General features: G+C 49.3%; 1 protein-coding gene across 6 annotated transcripts in view; it reads right to left on the bottom strand.

Annotated features, from left to right (window-relative positions):
- The window catches only part of LOC119968889 (E3 ubiquitin-protein ligase DZIP3-like), a 202,033-nt gene that overhangs the window by 53,878 nt on the left and 122,839 nt on the right, over positions 1-25,316 (bottom strand). For 5 of the 6 annotated variants that reach the window (XR_005461261.1, XR_005461262.1, XM_038801830.1 and 2 more), the window contains 3 exons: positions 21,270-21,433; positions 18,605-18,658; positions 17,955-18,104 (listed from right to left, as the gene is read on the bottom strand). Coding sequence is in view for 4 of the 6 variants with exons in the window: in XM_038801830.1 (XP_038657758.1) it covers positions 17,955-18,104; positions 18,605-18,658; positions 21,270-21,433 (368 nt within the window). In the remaining 2 variants the exon portion in view is untranslated. The remainder of the gene's footprint in view (positions 1-17,954; positions 18,105-18,604; positions 18,659-21,269; positions 21,434-25,316) is intronic. The other variant, XM_038801827.1, reaches the window with a different exon arrangement.

Genomic DNA, 25,316 nt, shown 5'->3' with positions numbered 1-25,316 from the left:
GTGGCTTGGTTGTATTTTATAATATTTTATAATGTTCCTGTGAAGCACCTGGGTATGTTTTATTACATAAAGCCCCTTCATAAATAAGTATTGCGGCAGCCACAATCACAGTCCATACAGACAGAAGAGGCTCTTCAGCCCATTAAGCATGCACCGACAAAATACTGCTCTAAATCTACACCAGTCCCACTTCCCAGCACTTGGCCCATATTACGCCATTTCAAGTGCTCGCCCAAGTGCTTTTTAAAGGTTGTGAAGTTTCCTGCCTCAACTACTTGCCCAGGCAGTGTATTCTAGATTTCTACCACTCTCTGGGTGAAATTATTTTTCCTGAAATCCCTTCTAACCCACCTGCTTTTCACTGAAAAGTTATTGGTCCCCTTGTTATTGGTCCTTCAACTAAGGGGAACAGCTGCTCCCTATCCCCCCTGTTCATGCCCCTCAGAATCTCAATCAGGTCATCTCTCAGCCTTTGCTGCTCCACAGAAACAACCCCGATCTTATCCAGCCGCTCTTCACAGCTAAAATGCTCCATCCCGGGCAGCATCCTGGTGAATCTCTTCTGCAACCTCTCTAGTGCAATTATATCCTTCCTATAATGCGGTGATCAGTAATGAATATTGTACTGCAGCTGTGACCTAACCAAAGTTCTGTACAGTTCCAATATAACCTCCCTGTTCTTATACCACGACTGATGAAGGCAAGTGACCTCAATGCCTTCTTAACTGCCCTATTAACCTGCCCTGCCGCCTTCAGCAATCTGTGGACAAGCACCCCAAGATCCTTCTGAGTTTCCTGGTGTCTTGCCATTCATTGAATACTCCCTTGCCCTGTTACTCCTTCCACAGTGCATGATCTCACTTTTCAGGTAAAATTCCATCTGCCACTGATCTGCACATCTGTATCTTCCTGTAACCTAAGACCTTCTTCTTCACTGTCAACGACACCCAAAACATTTTCTTCTATATTATTTATATATATATATATACATATATATCATAAACATTAAGGGACCCAGCACTGATCCCTATGGTATGCCACTGGACATTAGTCTCTGAACTAATTTACACCACTTTCCTAAAATTTATATTTTTGTCTTGGTTAGAAGGTTTTCTAATTATAAATTGAGTGCTCTATGACTTTTGTCAACACAATTGTCCATGCTAATTTTCAATGATGCATTCAGGATCAACTTCCCTTGCTGGGCAATGAAGAAAAGCAGCTTTAGAAAATACGGTTTAGGGCACAAGTCGAGAAAATTCTTACGGTCATAACCAATATAACAAGCCTGGCACATAAAAGTTCAACAAAACTATCCCCCACCCCAAATTCACATATATTGGTCTGAGAGAGGGAAACGGAGAGAGAGGCAGGAATTCTGGACAAGGGTGCACAACAGGCTGAAAGGGAGCTCTTGCCAGTTTTTGCCAATAGGGAGTTTCGAGTCATTGCTCTGGGAGCAGGTATGAGCGTCAGGAGGATAGGGGAAATTAAAGTTGCACAACTGTTCTTCTGCACAGTGCTGACGAATTGTGGTCTCTGAAAGCCGGCTGCCAGCTACTGGATTTCCTTCTAGTTGGCAGATATGCCCTGGGAAATGGTCCACCTGCCGAGCATACCAGGCCACATTTGATCTCAGAATTGGTCCCTGTGCTTTGTGATGTTCATATGGTACATTTGATCCGTCCCTACTCACCTGACAGCAAGTGCTCGATGATCATGTCCAACAAAGCCACACAGTCAGCATAATGCACAAGCGGACATGGGCAGCACAGTGCACTCACTCATCCCCCTCCGTCAGAATCAATGGCAAGCCTGTTCCCTTTCTGATGTGTCATTCTTAAATTCAGAGATGCATTGTACTCTTAATGTTTGTAGCGCAATATATTTCAAATATACCTCTATGGAGACATATAAAAAGACGCATAATCCCACTGTCAGAATTCTATCAAATGGTGGAATTTCTCATTCATGCAGAAACAAAATATTCTGAAACAAGCAACAAAAAGCAGCACGAGTAGGTGAAATGCTCTGTAGGACCAACAATTAGCATTACACCTGTAGGGAGGAATGAGTTTGCTCTCTTGTCGCATTGTGTCCACAAATCCTGACTGCAAATTAGGTTGCGTTCCACAGAAAGAAATAAAAGCATTTGCCCTTGAAAGTGATTAGTTCATGGAGACATGGTAATGATCGGCGAGCACGATAAATGCCTGTCTCAAAGGGTTGAGACCTCGCTTGAGCCAAATGCGAAGATCAAATCCACAGGACATGAAATTTAGTCTTAAAGTACTGCAATCATCTGGCCAACCATCTCGTTTAATCTCTTAAACTTCTAATATTTAGCATTAATTGCAATTAGTTTTTGCTAATCCTGTGCAAGACAACGCACAAAATTATGCTAGTGATAAAAATAATGACAAAAACATTTTCAATGGAAGCTTAAAATTTATTTTGTTATATTTATTTAATTATAGTAAAGAGCTGAAGATTATCTTTAAAACACTGCATATAAAATTCAGGGGCTAGATTCTCCGATTTTGAGACTAAGTGCTGACGCCGGCATGAAAACTGTGGACTTTTACGATGGCAAAAACGGCGCCACAGGTGCAACGATTCAGCAACTCTAAAGGGGCTAGCACTGTCGTCATGGAAAACGCAACCGTTTGCAAGCGAAACGGCGCCGGATTCGTCGGGTCCGTGATTGCCGCACATTAGGCTCATATGCTGCAGCCGCACTTAAATGATTCATCCCCCCACACACACCGTCCCAGCCAACATGACAGCTGGAAGGAGAGCAGCGCCACGGTCCTGGGATGCTGAGCTGGAGACTCTCCTGGATGCTGTGGGGGACAGGCGATGACCCCGCACCCTGGCCCGGGTGGAAGGTCGTCAGGCGCCGCCGTTCGCCATGCCTGGGCGCAGATGGCAGACCCGGTCAGCGCCGTTGAAGTCATCTGGATTGGCATCCAGTGCAGGAAGAAACCTCCTCAGAGCGGACAGAGTGAGTAGGCAGCCCTGTGCCCCTGGCACACAAATGTAACCTCCACCCCACCGGGAGAAGGCCGAACCCGCAGCCTGCAATTCATGCCTCCACTCATGCCACCGGTGCTATGGCCACCGAGGCCATCATCTACCCAACCCTTGGGCTGCATGTGGCAGACTGTCTAAGTATCATTGTTTGTGTGCCCCCCCCCCCCCCCCCCACAAGGAGAAAACCGTGCACAACAGGTGGGAGAGAGAGTAGGCCAGAGGGGGACCACCAGACCTGCGTCCCCCCCACCATGCCCGAGCAGAGGGCACTGGATGTGGTCGGCGGCCAGGAGGAAAGGGAGGTCGCCGACGGGGAGGTTGTCGGTGAGCGAGGAAGTTAGAACCCTAGTTGCGGATCCTCATGTTACATGTGCGCCCCCCGCCACCCTCTCACCCACCCGCTTCACCCTCACCCCGCCCGGTTGTCTAACCATACATACCATATTGTGTCTTACAGGACCTGCCGGAGAGGGGCCTGGTCCATCTGGGGCACCCCGCCTCCAGCCAGTGCCAGAGCCCCGCAAACGGCCGAGCAGAGCAACCGGAACACCAGCCTTCTGCCCGAGTCCCAGGACACTACGGCATTTGGGTCAGAGGATGCAGACTTTCCATCACAGCTGTCTCCAATCCCCTCCACCATCCCAGAGACTATCCCCTCAGTTGGGCACACTGGTGAGGAGCCTCCTGGGACACTATCTGGTGCGCACCACACATTGTATCCGGTACAGCAGATGGAGATAGGAGCAGCTGAGGGGCGAACGGGGGGCGGGCTGGCCCCAGCAACCAGCTGCTGCCCAGGCATGTCCTGGGCTTCTGGAACATCCCGTACCACCCACAGTGCAGAAGCAGGCAAAGTCCCAGGAACTACGGGAGAGGATGACAGCTGGCTTCCAGCACCTGCATGTGGCCAGGTGGAGGAGTCCACCTGCGTGCAGGAGCAGGGTGTGGTGCCAGTCATGTGTGCCACCCAGGCCGAAACCGCACGGGTGGCGTCCGCAGTGGAGGCAATATGGGCGAGGTATCAGATATGGGTCAACGTGTACAAGGCCCGGGGCATTCTGTGCAGGCAGGGGCCGAGGCCAAGGACAGGGCTGTCGTCTCACAGGCAGCCATGTGCCAGAGGCACCTGGACATTGCAGTGGCGTTCCTCAGCACGGCCCAGTCACAACAGGCTATGGCTGAGAGCGTCGGCAGCATTGCCCAGGCGGAGGTCGGTGTGGCACATACTCAGACGGAGGTGGCTCCCACACAGTGGGACACCACCCACACCCAGAGGGATGTGGCCCACTCACCGGCTCATGTGGCACAGACCCTCAGTGTGGTGGCACAGTTGCAGCGTGATGTGGTGCAGTCCCAGGTGGAGATGGGCCACTCCCTGTGGTCCATGGCCACGAACGTGCAGACCCTTGTTGAGAGCAGAGCGGGCCCCCAGGACTTGCAGTGCCAGGGGAGACTCATCCCATAGAGTAAACCAAGGGAGGAGGTGGTGCTGGGGCCTATGCCGGTGACCCCCACAGGAGCGGTGCCGGAACACCACAACACCTCAGACTCCTCTCCTCCTGTCCCTGGTGCATCTGGTGGACAGCGGGCAGAACAGGGTAGCAACACCCGGGACGCCCAAGCAGCAACGGGCCAATCTAAGCCGGGCCGCCCCAGGAGACCGTGCACCAACGTCGCAGGGCAGGAGTCAAAGCAGTCCGCCTCCACTACTGCTGTACCGTCTGGGGAACCACCTAGGCATGGTGTTAGGGCCCGTAAGGCCATAAAGTTAGACACCAGTTAAATTGGCACGGGTGCAAGGCACAGCTTAGTTATAGGAGCTAGGGCACAATAAACACATGTACACACTATTCAAAGCTGCCTCAGTGCTCTGTCTGATGGTTGTGGGGGTGGGGCAATCAGTGCTGCCAGTGGGAGTGTGGGGTGGGGACGAGTGAAGGTCCCATGGGTGGACCATGCTCTCCCCACCCCCCTGCCCCGACCATCCTCAGCACCCCCACCCCAGCGACTCAACAGACCATGTGAGAAAGGATGTACTGGCGCTGGAGGGTGTGCAGAGGAGATTCACTAGGTTAATCCCAGAGTTGAAGGTATTGGATTACGAGGAGAGGTTGAGTAGACTGGATCTGTACTGGTTGGAATTTAGAAGGATGAGGGGGAATCTTATAGAAACATTTAAAATTATGAGGGGAATAGATAGGATAGATGCGGGCAGGTTGTTTCCACTGGCGGGTGAAAGCAGAACTGGGGGTATAGCCTCAAAATAATTCCCGTACCAGCCTCCCCGAACAGGCACCGGAATGTGGCAACTAGGGGCTTTTCACAGTAACTTCATTGAAGCCTACTCGTGACAATAAGCAATTTTCAAATAAGAGGAAGTAGATTTAGGACTGAGTTTAGGAGGAACTTCTTCACCCAAAGGGTTGTGAGTCTATGGAATTGCTTGCCCAGTGAAGCAGTAGAGGCTCCTTCATTAAATGTTTTAAGATAAAGATAGATAGTTTTTTGAAGAATAAAGGGATTAAGGGTTATGGTGTTCAGGCCGGAAAGTGGAGCTGAGTCCACAAAAGATCAGCTATGATCTCATTGAATGGCGGAGCAGGCTCGAGGGGCCATATGGCCTACTCCTGCTCCTTATTCTTATGTTCTTATGGACTGGCCAGCTCACATGCAGGAATAACCCAGGTGGAAGGTGCTTCTGTGGGCATGAGTCAGACATTGTCAAATGATGTGGAGCATGAAGCTCATCACCGATCGGGCTGCCATCCATCCCATGGACCAGATTCGCTGTCACTGCCAACCCCGTGCCCCCAGCTGCTACGTCGCAGGTATGTATAATGGAAGGCATGTGCATGCAGGTGGTTTGGTGGTGTGCGAGGTGAGGGAGTTTGGTGGTGTGGGAGGTGAGGGGGTGACTTTCTGGGATGGTGATGTCTGTGTCCCTGGCCAGTGACCCACTCCCCCCTAGTCGGTGAAGTGTGTCGTGACGAGTGCCTCCCGTGCGCGCTGGCCTTGGTATGGCGTTGTGCTGAATCCCGTGGCTGCCCGGGCCCGATGTCCCGCTCATAGTTCCCCTCCCCTGCATCCTCCTCGTCTGACAAGGCCTGCCCTTCCTCCTCATCCTGCTCGAGCACATCGCCCCTCTGCTGGGCTATAGTGTGGAGGACACAGTAGGCCACCACGATGCGGGCGACCTCCTATCCTCATGCTGGAGGGCCGCTCCAGAGCGGTCCAGGCACCTGAAGCGCATCTCCAGGACCTCGAAGCACCTCTCGACAATACCCCTGAATGCTGTAAGTGCATCATCGTATGGGCCTCCGTATAGGCATCATCAGCCACGACCGCAATGGGTAACCCCTGTTACTCAGGCAGCCCCACAGACCGGGGGAGGGGGGGGGGGGGGCAGAGAGGAGATCGTCACCTTGACGGTCACTGGGAATGGGTTTCCTTCCCCATACCCCTGCTGTGCCAGGCGTGCCTGCCAACTCTGCAGCCCCCGCCTCCTCTCTGATCGCCGCACCGCTCATGCTGCCACAGGGTTTTATGCTTGCGGCCTTCACCACAGTGGTCAGCATTGCAGGTTGATCTCCAGAAACCATTACTGTCTGCAGAGGGTGAAAGGCCAACATGTTAGCATGGCGCATACTCCCTTGCCCAACCAGGTGCCATGGGCTACACGGTGGCCCCCGGTTGGCACTGCGGGTCCCGCCCACGCATAACCCCCTCTCCCCCAACCCACATCCCGGTCCCGTGTGTGCCTCCGCGCCTGGTGCCCGTCCCTGCTGCTAGGGGCTGTCACTGCCCTTACTGAGGGCTACCATCGGTATGGCCCTGGGTGGTCCCCGGTGGGTGGCTGCCGGTTGGATGGGGTGTTCGAGGGCGGGGGACGACCATCTATACAGCCGTTGTCACTGTGTTAAACGAGGGGCCGGGGTGGGTGGTCAGCAAGCTGGCCTCCTTAATGGTGGTTGATGCCTGGGATCCTGTGGGGGGGACTCCGCCTTCTCGGCCTGTTCCCCCCCCCCCCTTCCCGCCCCACTGCTACCACCCCCTGTCCCCGCCGCAGCCAGCATGACCGGTGGACGAGCCGGCAGTCAATCCACGCCATTTCCTAACTCCTCTCTCTCTCACTCAGCAGCCAGGACGCCAGGTTCATGATTTTTAAAACCACAAGAGAACCACGTCGTCGGGAAATCGGCCAATCTGAGACGCAGAATCGTGGAGGCCCCAGAGCATGGGTGTCAGGTCCGCTAATGATAAGCCTACTGTACTTTTAGACTGCGTCCCATTTGGGGGGGGGGGGGGGGGGGGGGGGGGGGTGGAGAATCCCGATTTGGCGACAAACTGGCATCTACTGCAATTTCGGCGTCGGAAGCTATTTTCAACCCAATCGCGTTTCCCGATTTCGACGTCGGCTAACCGAGAATCCAGCCCCTGATAATTGTCTAGGCCAGGGGTGTCAAACTCAAATACACCGTGGGCCAAAATTTAAAAATCGGGACAAGTCGAGGGCCGGACTGGTTCAATGTTTTTTTGCAAAACTTATTGAAATGAACTTATTGAACCTGGAACTAATAAAGCTTAGGTTATTGCCTATACAAACAACATTAAATATTAAATAAATAAAAAAATTAGTTGCATTTATTTCTTATTGCTTTATCTGGAGCTTTTCCAGAGTAATTTCTAATGAAAACATTTTTCCACAGGCCAACACTTTGTGATTCACACTATACCTTTTTTTTTTATAAATTTAGATTACCCAATTATTTTTTCCAATTAAGGGGCAATTTAGTGTGGCCAATCCACCTACTCTGCACATTTTTGGGTTGTGGGGGTGAAACCCACGCAGACACGGGGAGAATGTGCAAACTCCACACGGACAGTGACCCAGAGCCGGGATCGAACCTGGGACCTCAGCGCCGTGAGGCGGTTGTGCTAACCACTATGCCACCGTGCTGCCCTGATTCACACTATACCTGAATAAACTCGGCATCAGCCATATCATACGCCATAGGCGCTTCAATTGCTGGGGCCAGCTTTAATAGTAATTAGATATTATTAGGGCAGCACGGTGGCCTAGTGGTTAGCACAACCGCCTCACGGCGCTGAGGTCCCAGGTTCGATCCCGGCTCTGGGTCACTGTCCGTGTGGAGTTTGCACGTTCTCCCTGTGTCTGCGTGGGTTTCGCCCCCACAACCCAAAAATGTGCAGAGTAGGTGGATTGGCCACGCTAAATTGCCCCTTAATTGGAAAAAATAATTGGCTAATCTAAATTTAAAAAAAAAATTTAAATTTAAAATAAAGTAATTAGATATTATCTCGCGGGCCAAAGATAATTCCACCGCGGGCCGGATTTGGCCCGCGGGCCTCGAGTTTGACATATATGGTCTAGGCCATCAAATTCATACATTCTAAATGGTACCCGTTGAAATAAATTGTTGTTTAGGTTAATATATTTAATGGATGGTTAAGACAGATAAACAAAATTAAATATTCATACCAAGCATCACTTTGCAGTCTTTGATAACTTAGCTATGTGAAATGCCGGATGTGATTTCATTTAATAATTTCAGAAAATCTATTTTGATGTTAAATCCTTTCACTGGTTCATTGCATTAATTACTGCAAGAAATTTCTGCTATGTTTCAAATTTCCAAATTCTCATTGAAAACTACTTCTATTAAAAGCACATTTGTATATTAGGGATTTTAAAGTTTAAATTGTGAAGACAAGTGGCTCACGACGAGCGCACTGCTCTTTTACCTCTGCAATGTGGATCTGGGGCCAGCCCGCATTGACACACTGCTCAATTTCAGCTGATTCTAAGAGCTGACATTGGTGTGGGGAGTCTCAACATAGTTCTTTAGTAGGTGTTGGTAAATATATTGTGCTGGACTTTATGGCAGGTTGGCAAGTGGTGGGTGTCATAATATACATCTATGTATATAATGGAGTGCAGACAGGCAGTGATTGACACACAGGATGACCAGTAAGCACACAGAACAGAGCAGCCAATCACCAAAGAGGACACTACCACTATAAAGCCAGAGGGCACGAGGTTTCCCGCTCTCTCAGGACCCAGCCACTGAGACAGTCAGAGTTCGTGAGCTAGCCAGTGCATACACAATGCGGTAGCTGGTAAGTCTGGTCAGGCTAGTACTAGGTCAGTCAAGTCAGTATAGTGTCAACCCACAGTTGAACATGTATAGTAGTTAAGACGTTAAATAAAATCGTGTTGCATCTTATCAAATGTTGGAAGTCTGTCTCTCGCTACACTGCATCAAGTGCAGTCTACATCGACCCAGCCTGCCTAACCCATCAGTGGGTGGAGGGAGAGCCTTAGAACTCGCACTGTGCCTGGGGCACCATTCCAGGCACATATTCATCTGACCCCTCTGTAATTGTAAAAGCAGCAAGGAAGGCATCAGGAGACCAGTCTGCCAATGGACCAATTGAAGTCCATAAAGGCCAACTGTTGTTCATTTAAGGGCCTCCACCTGTCAATGTTGGGATAATACCTGTGGTAAGAGGGGCCTATGACAGGTTTGCAGTCTGGCAGGTTTCACTTATCAGGCTGGGGGCCAGTCAAGGTGGGGTACCTCTTTTTGGGTCTTCCGTGTCCATCAGAGGATCTCCCTCACCCAAAGGGCTTCCTAACCCCAACTTCCCTTGCCCCATTGCTAATCTGCCTCCAGTGAGACACCCGACATACTTTAAAGTCTGAGTTCCATCGTGAATGCCTTCTTCAGGGCTGGGTGGTCACCGCTAATAATAATAATCGCTTATTGTCACAAGTAGGCTTCAATGGAGTTACTGTGAAAAGCCCTAATCACCATATTCCGACGGCTGTTGGGGGAGGCCGGCATGGGAATTGAACCCGCGCTGCTGGCCTTGTTCTGCATTACAAGCCTGCTGTTTAGCCCACTGTGCTAAACCAGTCCCATCATCCCTGAGACGATTGACTCCAGGGCAGGATTAGTAGAGTTCTACGACAGCAAAACTGGCACCGTACCTGGACCAATTACACGACCATTAAGGGGCCAGCACTGGCGCCATGTAGAACACAATCGGTTCCAATGTGAAATGGTGCCATATTTGCCGGGTTCTGAATTAACAAGCTGCAACTGCATATACACACTTCACTCCCCATATACAGCATCTCAGCCAACAAGATGGCAACAAGACACGCAGCCTCGAGAACTATTGATGTGGAACTGAAGACCCTGCTGGACGCCATGGAGGAGAGGCGGGCGACCGTGTACCCCGGGTGGGAAGCAGGCTGCCAGCCATCGCCATTCGCCGGGCCTGGGTGCAGGTGGCAGAGGTCGTCAGCGCCATGGGCAACACCGTCCGGACCAGCCAGCAGTGCTGGTAAAACTGCACGACCTCTTCAGGGCGGCCAGGACAAGTAGGCTGCATTGTGCCCCTGGCCTCAACCCCCAACCCACCCGTAACCCCCCAACCAGGAGATTGGCTGATTCCACACCTGATACCACATGCCGGGACTCAGATCGGCCGCCATGGCGGGTGCCACTGCCATTGAAACCACCAACCACCCACCCCCTGGGTTGCATGCGTGCACTGCGGGCATTGGAAGTAGTCGGTGGGCCTGAGGAAAGAGCGAGGAAGTGCGACCCCGATGAGTTAAAAAAAAATTTTTTTTCTTTTTTTTTTAAAGTGCCCAATACTTTTTCTTTTCCAATTAGGGGGCAATTTAGCGTGGCCAATCTACCTACCCTGCACATCTTTGGGATGTGCAAACGCGGGGAGAATCTGCAAACACCACGCGGACAGTGACCCGGGGCCGGGACTGAACCTGGGTCCTTGGCAGCAGTACTGAGTACTGCACCACCGAGCTGCCCCGAAACTCTGCTGAGTTGCAGTTCCCATGGCACGCATGTCTCCTCCCATACCCACTCTCCACCACCATGCCTACACCCCAGTCTTCCCTCCCCACACAATCCCCTCCCCCCGCATACTCCCACCTCTCCCCCGGCCCATGATGCAATCGTGCAACTTATCTTGTGTCTTGCAGGAGCTGCTAGTGATGACGCGGGCGCTTCTGGTGTCCCCCGATCCCAGCCACAGCCAGAACACGGATGGGAGTCATCGCCTCGCATCCTGAGACACCCCGGAGCTCGAGTGCAGGTATGACACTGACTTCCCGTCACAGCTGACTCTAACACCCTCCACTATCTCAGAGACACTCACCTCGGTTGAGCACTTTAGTGAAGAGGCTCCTGGGACACCATCTGGTGCACACCACACGTGCTCCCGTACGGCAGGTGGAGGTAAGAACTCCTGAGGTGGTGGACGGTTGGAGGGCAGGCCGACCCCAGGAACTAGCTGCCTTCCAGACGGGTTTCGGGCTTCTGGAGCGGACGGCCCCATCGATTGTGGAGATGCAGTTGCAGAGCCAGGGACTACAAGAGAGGATGACGGCGAGCATCCAGCTCCTGCAGATGCAGCTATGGAGTCCAACCGTGTGCAGGAGGAGGAAATGATACTGACCATGCGTGCCACGAAGGCCAACAGTGCACGGATGATGTCCGTGGTGGTGGCCTTGGGAGTAAAGGTTTCGGCCATGGGTCAACAGGTCCAAGGTCTAGGGCACTCTGTGCAGGCGCTGGCTGAGGCCCAGGGCAGGGCTGCCCTATCATAGGCAGCCATGTCCCAGAGCCACCTGGACATTACAGAGGCATTCCTGAGTGTGGCCCAGTCACAGCAGGCCATGGTGGAAAGCGTCAGAGGAATTGCTCAGGCACTAGCTGACATGGCACAGATCCAGAGGGAGGTGGGCCAGCCCCAGACTGAGATGGCACAGTCACTGGCTGATGTGGCACAGTCCCAGATGGAGATGGCCATGTGGCCCTGTGCTCCATGGCCGCGAGCATGCAGACCCCGGTTGAGACGTGAGCGGGCCGGCAGGACCGGCAATGCCAGGTTGCGGGGACCCTCAGGGGTTAGCCTGAGAGCGGTCTGTCATCTGCAGGTGCACATAGGGCGACATGCGTTCACCCCTGGACCTGGGGTACCTTGGCGATGGCGGTAAACCCCGTTGCTCAACCATCCCAACAGCCACCGGGAGCATGTGTCCTCCACCACTCCCCCCACAATGCAAGGTGCGCCACGAGCTGGCAGATATGTCGCATTGTCCCTCCACTCAGCCAGAGTCTTCAATTGCATACCCAGTTCGGCAAGTCCTCAAATGACACGTGCTGCCAGTACATGCTAGGCCTCATGTGGTGCCTCCTTTGCACCTTCTCCTCGGTCTGTTTGGCTGGCCTGCTCACTGCCCTCACCTCCTGTTCCTCTAGCATCTTCCTCCTCGAGCAGCTCCAGGGCTACGATGACTTGGAGGATCATAGAACATAACAGCACAGTACAGGCCCTTCGGCCCTCGATGTTGCGCCGATCTGTGAAACCCCGCTAAAGCCCATCTACACTATTCCCTTATCGTCTTTCTGCCTATCCAATGACCATTTGAATGTGTTTAGTGTTGGCGAGTCCACTACTGTTGCAGGCAGGGCATTCCACGCCCTTACTACTCTCTGAGTAAAGAACCTACCTCTGACATCTGTCCTATATCTATCTCCCCTCAATTTAAAGCTATGTTCCCTCGTGCTAGACATCACCATCCGAGGAAAAAGGCTCTTACTGTCCATCCTATCTAATCCTCTGATCATCTTTAATGCCTCAATTAAGTCACCTCTTAACCTTATTCTCTCTCATGAAAACAGCCTCAAGTCTCTCAGCCTTTCCTCATAAGATTTTCCCTCCATACCAGGCAACATCCTGGTAAATCTCCTCTGCACCCTTTCCAATGCTTCCACATCCTTCCTATAATGCGGCGACCAGAACTGCACGCAATACTCCAAATGCGGCCGCACCAGAGTTATGTACAACTGCAACATGACCTCATTGCTCCAAAACTCAATTCCTCTACCATTAAAAGCTAACACACCGTATGCCTTCTTAACAACCCTCTCAACCTGGGTGGCAACTTTCAGGGATCTATGTACATGGACACCGAGATCTCTCTGCTCATCCACATGACCAAGAATCTTACCATTAGTCCAGTACTCTGTCTTCCTGTTATTCCTTCCAAAATGAATCACCTCACACTTTTCTGCATTAAACTCCATTTGCCATCTGTCAGCCCAGCTCTGCAGCTTATCTATGTCCCTCTGTAACTTGTAACATCCTTCTGCACTGTCCATAACTCCACCGACTTTAGTGTCATCTGCAAATTTACTCACCCATCCTTCTACACCCTCCTCCAGGTCATTTATAAAAATGACAAAAAGCAGTGGCCCCAAAACAGATCCTTGTGGTACACCACTAGTAACTGGACACCAGTTACCAGAAGGCCATTGTCTGCAGGGGGTGAAGGGCAGACATGTTAACATGGTATGTACCCATACCTAACAGCCCCAACAGGCTACACGGTGGCCCTGCGGACCCTGCTCCCACATGTCCCCTCTGTCCCCTTGCAGCCTTGGCCCATGTCTAGCTCCCCCTTGTAAGGACTACTGTAGTCATTGTTTTTGGGTGGGCAGTGATGCCCCGCTGGCAGGTAGCGGCTGGTTGAGGGTGTGGGTTGGTATGGCAGAGTGCGCGGTATGGGGGTGAGGGGTGAAGTGTGGGGGGTGATGGACGAGGGGTGAAGTGCGGGGGTGGTGGGGTGTAGAATGGCAGCTGGGGGAGGGAGGCATGATGGTGCAGTAATTAGCACTGCTGTCTCGAGTGGCTGAGGAGGGCTGGAGTGGGGGTACCCGTATGGTTAGTGACACTCTGCAGAACCACGGGCCACGGTGGGTGGTCAGTGGGGTGCGCGGCAAGATGTCTGCCTTGAATGCCGCGGCAATGGCGGTCCGTCCTGGACACTGTCCCAGTCCCGTCAGGTGTCACCGTGGTCCCACAGACCACCGTTGCCTGGTCACTCCCCGCCACCAGCACCAACCCCCAGACAGCTGACCAGTGTCAGGACTGGCAGCCCACGAACGCACCTCTGCGTGTCCTACCTCCTCTCTCTCCCTTATCAGTCACAGCCCCTGTTTCCTGATTTTTAAAAGCACAAGTGAACCTCGCTGTTGGGGGAATTCCCATCCAGTGGAGACTGGGGATCACGGAGGCCCCAGAGAATACTGGGTTAGGCCCACTAATGGTATGCAAACAACGTTTACTGTACGTATGGAGTAGAACGCATTGAGGCTGCTGTCGGGGTGCTGGAGAATTGCGATTTGGCGTGAACCCGCCGTTGGTCACGATTTTGCAGTCAAGTCTGATTCTCTGTCCAATCGCCTTTCCCAATTTCAGCGTTGTCCGAAGGAGAATCTTGCCCACTGTGCAGACTTTTTTCACATACGTGTGCGGGAGCTTGCTGTGCACACATTAGCTGCCATGTTTCCCGACAAACAATGACTGCACTTCAAAAGTATTGTATTAGCTGTAGATTGTTTTGAAACATTCAAGTCATGAAGGACAATATTTAAATGAAATCTTTTTATTTCTTCATTTGTAGAAAGAATAAGGATCATAAGATCCATTATATGGAAATAAATAGCTTCAGTCCAAATTTAGATTAAAGCACATGAAACATAAAAAAGCATTGTCAGATTTGATAAAGACAGTAGGCATCTTCCCTAAAGGGCATTACTGAACCAGTTGGGTTTATATAATGATACAACGGTTTCATGATGGCAGATACTAAAAAAAAAACTGAATTCAAACTCTCAAATAGCCATGGTGGGATTTGAACTCATTTTTTCTGCAGTATTAGTCCAGGTGACTGGATTATTAGTTTAGTAACATAACTATTACTCTATCACTTTGGTGAGTTAATATCTTGCAGACCAGCAGCAACGGGAAGCCTTCATCTGACGTTAATCGCAAGGCCATATTTAAATTCTGCTGGCCCTCTTCTCACGTGGAATGTTCAGGAATGTTCACTATCACCGATTCAAAATCCTGGAACACTCTCCCTAACAGCACTGTGGGTGCCCCTCCACCAGATGGACTGTGGCAGTTAAAGGGAGCTCACCGTCGACTTCTTAAGGACAATTCATGATGGGCAATAGGCTGGCCGAGCCAGTGACGCCTAGATCCCATGAATGAATTGAAATATTGAGAAATCTGTGGTTTCAAAACTTGTTATTTTTGAGGCGAAATGAAAAGAGAACCAGATAAAGGAAACTTTTTTCTAGAATAAATTTAGAGTGCCCAATTATTTTTTTCCAACTGAGGGGCAAGTTAGTGTGGCCAATCCACCTACCCTGCACATCTCTGGGTTGTGGGGGTGAGACCCACGCAGACATGGGGAGGATGTACAAACTCCATGCGAACAGTGGCCCGGGGGCGGGATTGAACCCGTGTCCTTGATGCTGTGAGGCAGCAGTGCTACCACTGTGCCACCGCACAAAGAAAGGAAACTGAATCTTCCAATTTCTAAGGAAGCCAAGGCTGAAAATGAGATTCAAAACTAGAACTTTGGGGGACTGAAACTGGTTGAAACCATATTAAAGGACACAAGAGCCCTTCCTCAAAGTCAGCAAAACTAAAAAGCTGGTCATTGACCTCAGGAAGCAAAGTACTGCAGACACCCCTGTCTGCATCAATGGTGCAGAGGTAGAGATGGTTGACAGCTTCAAATTCCTAGGTGTGCACATCACCAACAAAGTGTTTTGGTCCACCCACGTCGACGCTACGACCAAGAAAGCACAACAGTACCTATATTTCCTGAGGAAACTAAGAAAATTCAGCATGTCCACATTGACTCTTACCAATTTTTACAGATGCACCATAGAAAGCATCCTATCTGACTGCGTCACAACCTGGTATGGCAACTGCTTGGCCCAAGACCATAAGAAACTGCAGAGAGTCGTGAAAACGGCCCAGTCCATCACATGAACCCGCCTCCCATCCATTGACTCTGACTATATGTCCCGCTGCCTTTGGAAAGTGGGCAGCATAATCAAAGACCCTTCCCACCCGGGTTATTCTCTCTTCCAACTTCTTCCATCAGGCAGGCGATACAAAAGTCTGAGAACACACACTAATGGATTCAAAAACAGCTTTTTCCTCACTGCTACCAAACTGCTGAATGACCCTCTTATGGACTAAACTGATCTCTGCACACATCTTTACTGAATAGCACTACACTCTGCATGCTTCACTGGATGTCTATGTATTTACATTGTGTATTTAGCCTATGTCTTATGTTTTTCACATATGGAATGATTTGTCTGAACTGTACATAGAACAATACTTTTCACTGTACCTCAGTACACGCGACAATAAATCCAAATGCATCAGAGCTCAGATAGTGATCCCAATGCTGTATTCCAGGCAGGCTAAAATGACAGGGACTAGATCCAAAAGCTTCGCCTCGGCAAATATACAGTTGCTGCAATTATTTCTGTTACTCAAAGTAACACTGGTGGATCTAGGCCATCATAAATAGAGTCGAGGAGGTTCGCCAGACATGAGCCTTTGTTGGAGAGCCGCGCCCATGGAACTCGAGTTGGTTGTGTGCTGTTGGCTGGGATCAGGCTAAATTCTAAAAGAGGAGCTGAAATTCCTTACCAGGAAGATGGAGTTTCGAAAAATGTTGTGACTGAGATTGATGACACATATACTGTGTAGATTGCTGAGCCAATTCTAAGATCTGTGTAAGTTGTATTTGCCATTTAACATGTAATTTATAGTTCATATCTATGACAATGATTAATCAATTGCAAATTGCCATTAATACCCGTTTAACTTATATTGATTCTAGGTTTTAGAATATAGGTGGGTGCCCAAGATAGTTTTTAGTGTCTGCCTTGTTTGACCCTCATCTCTCTTTTGTTTTAAATTATGGAATCTTGTGGCTTCATTCTTTCAGTAAATAATCAGATTTTTGGATTTCATATTTTTAAAAAATTACTGCTCACGACTAAGATCATGACAAAATCATGTAGAGTCTTTGTTATTCAATGAGTGAGTTGCTGCAGTGCATTTTGTAGATGATACACACTGCTGTCATTGAGTGTCGGTGGTGGAGGGAGTAAATATTTAAGGTGGTGGATGGGGTGTTGATCAAGCAGGGTGCTTTGCACTGGATGATGTACACCTTCTTGAGAGTGTTTGAAGCTACATTCATCCAGTCAAGTGGAGAACATTCCATCATACGCCCAACCTGTGTCTTGTAAATGGTGGACAGACGATTGAGGATACAGGAGATGTGTTACTCATTGAAAATTTCCAGTCTCTGACCTACATTTTGTAGTCACAGTCACATATGGCTGGTCCAGTCAATGGCAATGCCCCCCCCCCCCCCCCCCCCCCCCCAGGCATATTTACTGTGGGGAACTCAGCGATGGTAATGCCATTGAATGTGAAAAGGTGTTGGTTAGATTCTATCTTGTTGGACTTGGTCATTGTGTGACATGTATGTGACACAAATATAACTTTAACAAATGCTGTTTATTTGCATTTGGATGCTAGACTGATATGACGTCTCATTTTACAGTGGAGAAATGCCTCAAATAACTAAAATGTACCTAAGCGTGGGTTAGTATTTAAACCAAGTAATTCTTCACATTCCAACATGCTCACTGATTAAACCAAGTGGCAACAACACAAATTTCTACATCCTGTTTTTTGACTTGAAGTATTGTAATCAGTACATCAAGACATACGTTTGCATACACCGGTATTTATGGGGAACTAGAAAAATGTATGAGAAGAGATAGATTGTTACAGTGGTGGATTCAATGAGAAAAGATGGGAGGAGACTTGAGTGGACGGACCATAAACACCAGCATGGACTAGTTGGGTGAAATGGCTTGTTTTTGTGCTATATATCCTATGTAATTCTACACTCTCTAGCTTCATATTGCCTCTTCATGTTTGTTCAATGATAAAAGTATGGCACATACCTCACACTGTTTCTCTTTCTCTTGGATTCTTTGTTTCCATGCTTTAATTTCAAGATGGCTTTGATTTTCTATTTGTTTGCAGCTGTCACGTAGGTCTTCAATGGTATGCATCAATCTATTCCTCTCTTCCTCCACTTTCTTAAAAGTCTCCTGTAGAGAATAATAGAAATTAATCGAATCAAAGGATAATAGACTGGATTTTGAAAATCCCTTTATATTGCAATTTTGAGAACTATGCATGAAATGTTATGAATGAGTTCTGTATAGGTCATCAAGAGACAGATTTTAAATTCTTATCTTCTCCATCACATGGTACACTACACAGCAAAATGAGGCCATGTTCAATCTGTGTGACGAACAATTGGATTATCTATGTACTAATGATGCAAGTGTTTTCACTTTTCACTTCACAAATCCTCCAGGCCTCTCTGGCAGTGGGTGTCAAAATATGGGTAACTTTCATGTTGCTCTCAATCCCCAGTAGGAACTGAGTTGAAACTACTGAACTCATTTCAAGTAGGACCCACAGAGAAACAACTTCACATCAGTTTGAGGCAAATTCAAACCCATGTTGCAGAGGAGAAAAAACTGCATGAAAGCTGGGTTAACTATAGTGGAGAAAGGCAAAAAAAGGTAATCATTCAAAATACCTTGAAATCAACATCATCAGTGTTGACACAAGCATCGATCATTCCATCCAAAATCTGCAAATAAAACACAGAAACGAGTGAGACAGTAACACAATATATTACACCTTTCTCTTCCAACCCAGATGTAGAAACTATTTACTTTATAAATTAACCCGTTTCATTGTTTACTCAACTAATTATTTATTTGAACAATGAAATAAAATTCCATTTATGTAGCATCTCAGTATATTTTAGAAACATCACAAAGCACTTTGTGTTATAATTATTGTTATGTGGAATACCAGAACTGCTTATTCTTTGAAGTGTGCCACGCCATTTTAAACATCTAACTCAACCACTGGAGCAGATAGACCTAGGATGCAGTTTAACATTTTACTTAAAAGACTGCTCCTCTAACAATGCAGCACCCCCTCAGTACTGGACTGAAATGTCAGCCATAACAAGGTGTTGGACTAAGACCTGGGCTCGTAACCTTCTGACTCAAAAGCAAAACATGAATGACCTAAACTGAACTGACAACTATGAGGCCACGAGAGCAGTTGGCTAATTTTCACATCATCATCGGTACTTATTTTATTGCAGTTTATACAGGTATCATGGAAAGGAGATATTTCTTAGCTGTACTGAATATCGTTAATAGAAACTAAGAATACAACATTGATAAATAAATAAGTGCCAAAGCTGCCAAAATACACAAGCATAAAACATGTATTCCCTTCTTTATAGTTTAAAGTACTGTTTTGACAGGATTAGTGTCAACACCATTGGGTCAGAATAATTTGGATGCCACCTAATGGCAAAGTCTTTATCTCCAAGGGAGAACAAATCAAATGTGTAACCCGACTGCACTAAGGTTTCTTGTCAGTCATTCACTCAACATCATTCATGTGAAAAGGTTTGTCAGCTTTCCAAGATGAAGGAGACATGAATTCAGGAGGACAGATAAAAATACAAATCTAATATTCATGGCGTCACTACTGGCAACAATAGCAGACCACTGGACAGCTGTAGCTGCAACAACTATTAGGAGTTCAACACATCCAGGACAAAGCATTCTGCTTGACTGGCATCTTAGCATCCACTCCCACCACCACAGGTACACCATGGTTACAGTATGAAGGACAAAGCACAACAACTTGGCAAACCTACCTCAACAACATCTCCCACTCTGAGGCCAAGTACCACAACGAAGGGCAAGATTTAAATTAACAGAGACATCATCACCTGCAAGTTGTTTAGCAAATCACAACTCATCTTGAGTTGGACATACATTGCTGTTCTTTCATTATTGCTGGGACAACATTTTGAAATTCGGGATTCTTCCATTCGGTGGCAGATTGTCCGACGATGGTGAGAACGGGCCGCTGGGAGTACTGATTCTGGCCCCTACAGGGGCCAGTACGGCGTTGGAGCGGTTCACGCCCATCCCGGCGTGAACTGTGCACCGCGGGATCCATGTATGCACAGTGGCATCGGCATCAACGAGGACGTGCGCAGTTGCGCCGGGGCCAACACGCGCATGTGCGGTGGCCTCCCTCAACGCGCCGGCCCCAACGCAACATGGCGCCGGAGCTCAGGGGCTGGAGCGTAAGAAAATAGGTCTGGGGAACGAGAGACCGACCAGTCGATCAGTGGGCCCCAATCGCGGGCGAGGCCCCATCGGAGGCCCCTCCCCCACCACAGGCCGCCCCCCGACTCTGTGCGCAGAGTTCCCGCCGGCTGCGACCAGGTGTGGATGGTGCCGGCGGGGCGTAGCCTTTTTAGAGCGGCCGCTCGGCCCATTCGGGCTGGAGAATCGGCGGCCTGGCCGTGTACAGCGCCCGCGACCGGCGCCGCACCAAACGGGCCGGCGCCAATGGCACCGATTCTTCACTCCAGAGAATCGCGTGCCGGCGTCGGGGCCCGGTTGCGGGGATTCTCCGGCCCGGCTCCGGGCTGGGAGGATCACGCCCCCTATACAATACTTAACACGATTGCAAAGCACCATTAGCAAATAATCCAGCAGTCCAGAAAGAAGGTCAGCAGCGCCTCTTACTAAGTAGAAATCGGCAACAAATATTTCAATGGTGAGACAGGTGAATAAGTTAAAAAATGTTTGAAAAATAAACCTTCATGCATAGCTTACACTTATATAAGATTGTCCACTGATGAATCTTACACAAAATTATTCTAAAAACATTATGTCCAATTCACTAATTAACCATCCACTCTTAAATTATACATCTATACATATGCAGAAAGCCACGGCTGCATATAATCCCACAAGTGTTTACTCATTAAATATAAATGTATTGGAAGTGGGCAAACTTTGTTTAAAAATAAGGCATCCAAGGGCAGCACGGTGGTGCAGTGGTAGCACTGCAGCCTTACGGCGCCGGGGTCCCAGGTTCGATCCCGGCTCTGGGTCACTGTCCGTGTGGAGTTTGCACATTCTCCCCATGTTTGCGTGGGTTTCGCCCCCACAACCCAAAGATGTGCAAGGTAGGTGGATTGGCTACGCTAAATTGCCCCTTAATTAGAAACAATGAACTGGGTACTCTAAATTTATAAAAAGAAAATAAGGCATCCACATAACGCTCCATGCAATTAAATCACAACACTTTAAAATGACAATATAATGCAGCTGTTGTTGAAGAAATAGTATTTCACACTGTAAATTGCTTACCTTGATCTGGCTAATCTCCTCATTTTCAGGTTCATCTTCACTTCTATTGTTGGAGTCACAGGATTCAACTGGAGAAATAGCAGAAACTAGTAAAGGTGCAGGTACCCTCTGATTATCCTTGAGATCAGGTGTAGTTGTCAAACTATCCAGAGCTGGTTTCAAACCTAAAGTTAAACAGAGAAAGCACTTTGAGAAAAATGGAAAATCCATTTCAAAATCATGCTTCAAAGATTAGATTCTCCCCCCCCCCCCCCCCCGATAAAGTCTTGGACAAGATTCAAAATGCACTCATGCCGGACATACATACTCCCCCCTAAAGGCAGGTAGGATGAGACACATCTCAGATGGGATTCTCCAGTCCCCCAGCCACGTGCACCTTGGTGACATGCCTCTCAAGTTGTAACAAGACTACCTTACTTTTATTATCCATCCCCTTTGCAATAAAGGACAAAAACTGAAACTGGGTGTAATCTGTACACTTGTCATTTTATCACAACACACAGTCAATTTTTAAATATCGACATGGCTGCCCAACTTCCAGTGACGGCGATGTGTTGAGCGGAAGCACATCAGGTTGCTCTCCTCCAAACCAGACCCAAAAAGGGCACTTTTAGTCGAATTTCGCCCAAAATCCGAAGACCAAACTACCTCAACAACAAGAAGAAAACAACCACAAGAGTATGCCAGCAAACAGGAGCTTGAACGGCTGAAAAAGGGTGGAAGTTGTGGAAAAAGCCACGAGCAGCAGGTGGGCAAGGCGGCGGACCCAAGAGGGGAAGGATCCCTGGCTGCCCAGGAGAGAGGGAGACTAACAACCCAAGCAGCAGCCTCCTCCCCATCACCTGGAGAGGAATGGGTCGCAGAAGGAAGCGAGGTCAGGGGAAGGCAGGTGAGAGGTTAGACAGGGAAAACAGGTTAGACAGGCAGTCAGCGGGCATAAGGTAGGGGGCAGGACTGGAGCCACCACACTAGCAGAAATAGCTAGCACGGGAAGACAGAAAACAAAGGGGACCACAACACACCTCCCCGCAGGGAGGGAGCACCTGGTCGGGGATGGGCGCACAGGGATGGGGCAGGGGAAAGCACAGGGGGAGACAGGGAAATGGCGATGCAGGAAGGGGGATGGTATAAGGGGGGAAAGAGCACAAAAGAAATAGAACAGGGAGAATGAGATGGTTTCCGCATCGGGCTTCGGTGGGTGAGGAATGGGTTGAGGAAACAGATGGCGCCACAACGGCCAATTTGGAGAATCCCTGGACAAAGGGAAACCCGGAGGCTCAACCTCACGGTGAGACCGGTGACTGCGGCCATTTTGGACGGCCCCCGAACAACGGGAGACCCCGGAGTTCCACCAGCTAAGTATTGTTGATCCCACAGGAGCGGGGAACAGAAAACCCCCACCAAGGTTATCACCTGGAATGTCAGGGGATTTAATGGCCCAGTGAAAAGATCCAGAGTCTTCGCCGAAGTTTAAAGGTCGACATAGTCTTCCTGCAGGAAACACACCCGAGGGAAAAGGACCAACTGCGGGTAAGAAAGGGCTGGGTGGGACAGACGTACCATTCATGCTACGGGATGAGGACTAGGGGAGTAGCCATACTGATTTGCAAGAGGACGAGATTCATGGCTACAAGAATGGTTATGGACCAAGGGGGATGGTACGCCATGGTCAGGGGTGTCCTGGACGGGGCACCAGTGGTCCTGGTAAATGTGTACGCCCCTACAGGGCCGACACATATTTAATTAAAATCACCATGGCATAAATCCCTGACACTGATATGCATCAACTGATCAAGAGGGCGACTTTAACTGTGTCCGCTGACAGACCAATCGAACCCCAGATCGGGGAAATAGACGAGCATGGGTAGGAAGCTGGGAACATTCATGGAGAAGATGGGGGCGGTGGACCCCTGGCGGTCCTTGGTGGACCCCGGTGAGAAGGGATTCTTGTTCTTTTCTCTGGTCCACAAAGAGTACTCAAGAATAGACTTCTTTGAAATGGGAAAAGCGGTGCTTCCAGGAATAGTAAGAACAGAATATTCCGTGATAGTTATCTCCGGCTAGGCTCCACACTACATGGTCGTGAGGTTGGACACATGGGCCGTGCCCAATGCCCCACGTGGAGGTTGGATACGGAGCTACTGGCTGATAAGGACTTCTGTCATAAGAAATCCCAAGCCGTAGGTGAGTACGTCACGAATAACCAGAGTGAGGAAGTCTCACCTTCCACGCTCTGGGAGGCACTGAAGGTGGTGATTAGCGGAGAGATTATAGCCTGCAAGGCACGTAGAGACAGGGAAGAGAGGGTGGCCAAGCAACAATTGATCTACTGCATCTGGAGGTCGACAGAAAGTACTCCCAGGTCCTGATTGTAGAGCTTCTGGCAGAGAGGAAAAAGCTACAGATGGACTTTAACCTGTTATCCACCAGTAAAACAGTGCACCAACTCCCCAAGACACGGGGGACCATCTACGAACACGGGGGGAAAGGCTGGCCGCCTACTGGCTCATCAGCTGACAAAGCAGGAAGCAACGTGAGAGATAGCTCAAGTGAGGAACGGTAGAGGCAGACTGGTGACTGAGCTAAAAGAGGTCAACCGAACGTTCAAGACCTTTTACTGAGGACAGTACACCTCCGAACCCGACGGGGACAGAGGGATGAAATGGTTATTTGATGGACAGGACATGCCAGTTGTGAGGGACGATAGACGGGGGGAGTTTGAAGCACCAATGGAGTGGGAGAGATCATGAAGTGATTCAGCTCCATGTAGGCAGGGAAGGCACCGGGACCTGACAGGTTCCTGACGGACCTCTCCAAGAAATCCACACTAGCCCTGACCCTACACCTGAGGGACATGTTTGCAGACTCGCTAGTGAGGGGCACCTTGCCTCCTATGCTAACACAGACCACGATATCACTGATATCCAAAAATGAAAATGACCCGATGGAATGCGATCATACAGACCCATTTAGCTACTCAATGGAGATGTGCAGATACTCGCGAAAGTCCTGGCCAAGAAATTGAAGAACTTTGTATCAGAGGTGGTCACAGAGGACCAGAAGGGCTTTGTCAAGGGTAGGTAGCTAACTGCGAACATCAGGCGGCTGCTGAATGCAACAATGACCACACCCGTGGGGGGAACACCAGAGGTGATCGTCTCCCTCGATGCAGAAAAGGCCTTCAACAGAGTCGATTGGAAGTACCTCATAGTGGTTTGGGCTGGGGACGGGTTTCAACTCGTGGTTGAAACTCCTGTACAGCGACCCTAAGGCGAGCGTTCGGACCAACACCGTCAGCTCTGAATATTTCCAGCCACACAGGGGCACAATGCAAGGATGCCCACTATCCGCGTTTTTGTTCGGCTTGGCAATTAAAACCCTGGCAATCGCCCTGCAAGATGCAAAAAGCTGGAAGGGCATCCAAAGAGGGAGCAGAGAGCATAAGAGAATCACTCTATGTGGATGACCTGCTCCTCCACATCTCAGACCCCCACCACAGCCTGAAAGCAATCATGGAACTGCCATTACAAGGGGATATAAATTTAATGTGAATGGTGGAAGATATAGGGGGGATGTCAGAGGTAGGTTCTTTATCCAGAGAGTAGTGGGGGCATGGAATGCCCTGCCTGTGGAAGGAGTTGAGTCGGAAACATTAGGGACCTTCAAGTGGCTATTGGATAGGTACATGGATTACGGTAGAATGATGGGGTGTAGATTAATTTGTTCTTCATCTAGGGCAAAAATTCGGCACAACATCGTGGGCCAAACGGCCTGTTCTGTGCTGTATTTTCCATGTTCTATGTTCAATGCTGGAAGAGTTTGGAGTCTTTTCAGGCTACAAACCCAACCTGGGCAAGAGCAAGGCCTTCTCGGTGAACCCTAATGGGGGAGGGACAGAGCTGGAAAGACTACTTTCAAACAAGCCCAAAACATAGTAACTTCATTGCAGTGTTAATGTAAGCCTACTTGTGACAATAAAGTTTATTATTATTATTTAACAAATTCCGCTACCTGGGGATCCAGATAGCCCTTGACTGGACACGGATT

Source organism: Scyliorhinus canicula, chromosome 7, assembly GCF_902713615.1.
Source record: "Scyliorhinus canicula chromosome 7, sScyCan1.1, whole genome shotgun sequence".
NCBI lineage: Eukaryota > Metazoa > Chordata > Chondrichthyes > Carcharhiniformes > Scyliorhinidae > Scyliorhinus > Scyliorhinus canicula.
This window is presented reverse-complemented; position numbering and strand designations above follow the sequence as displayed.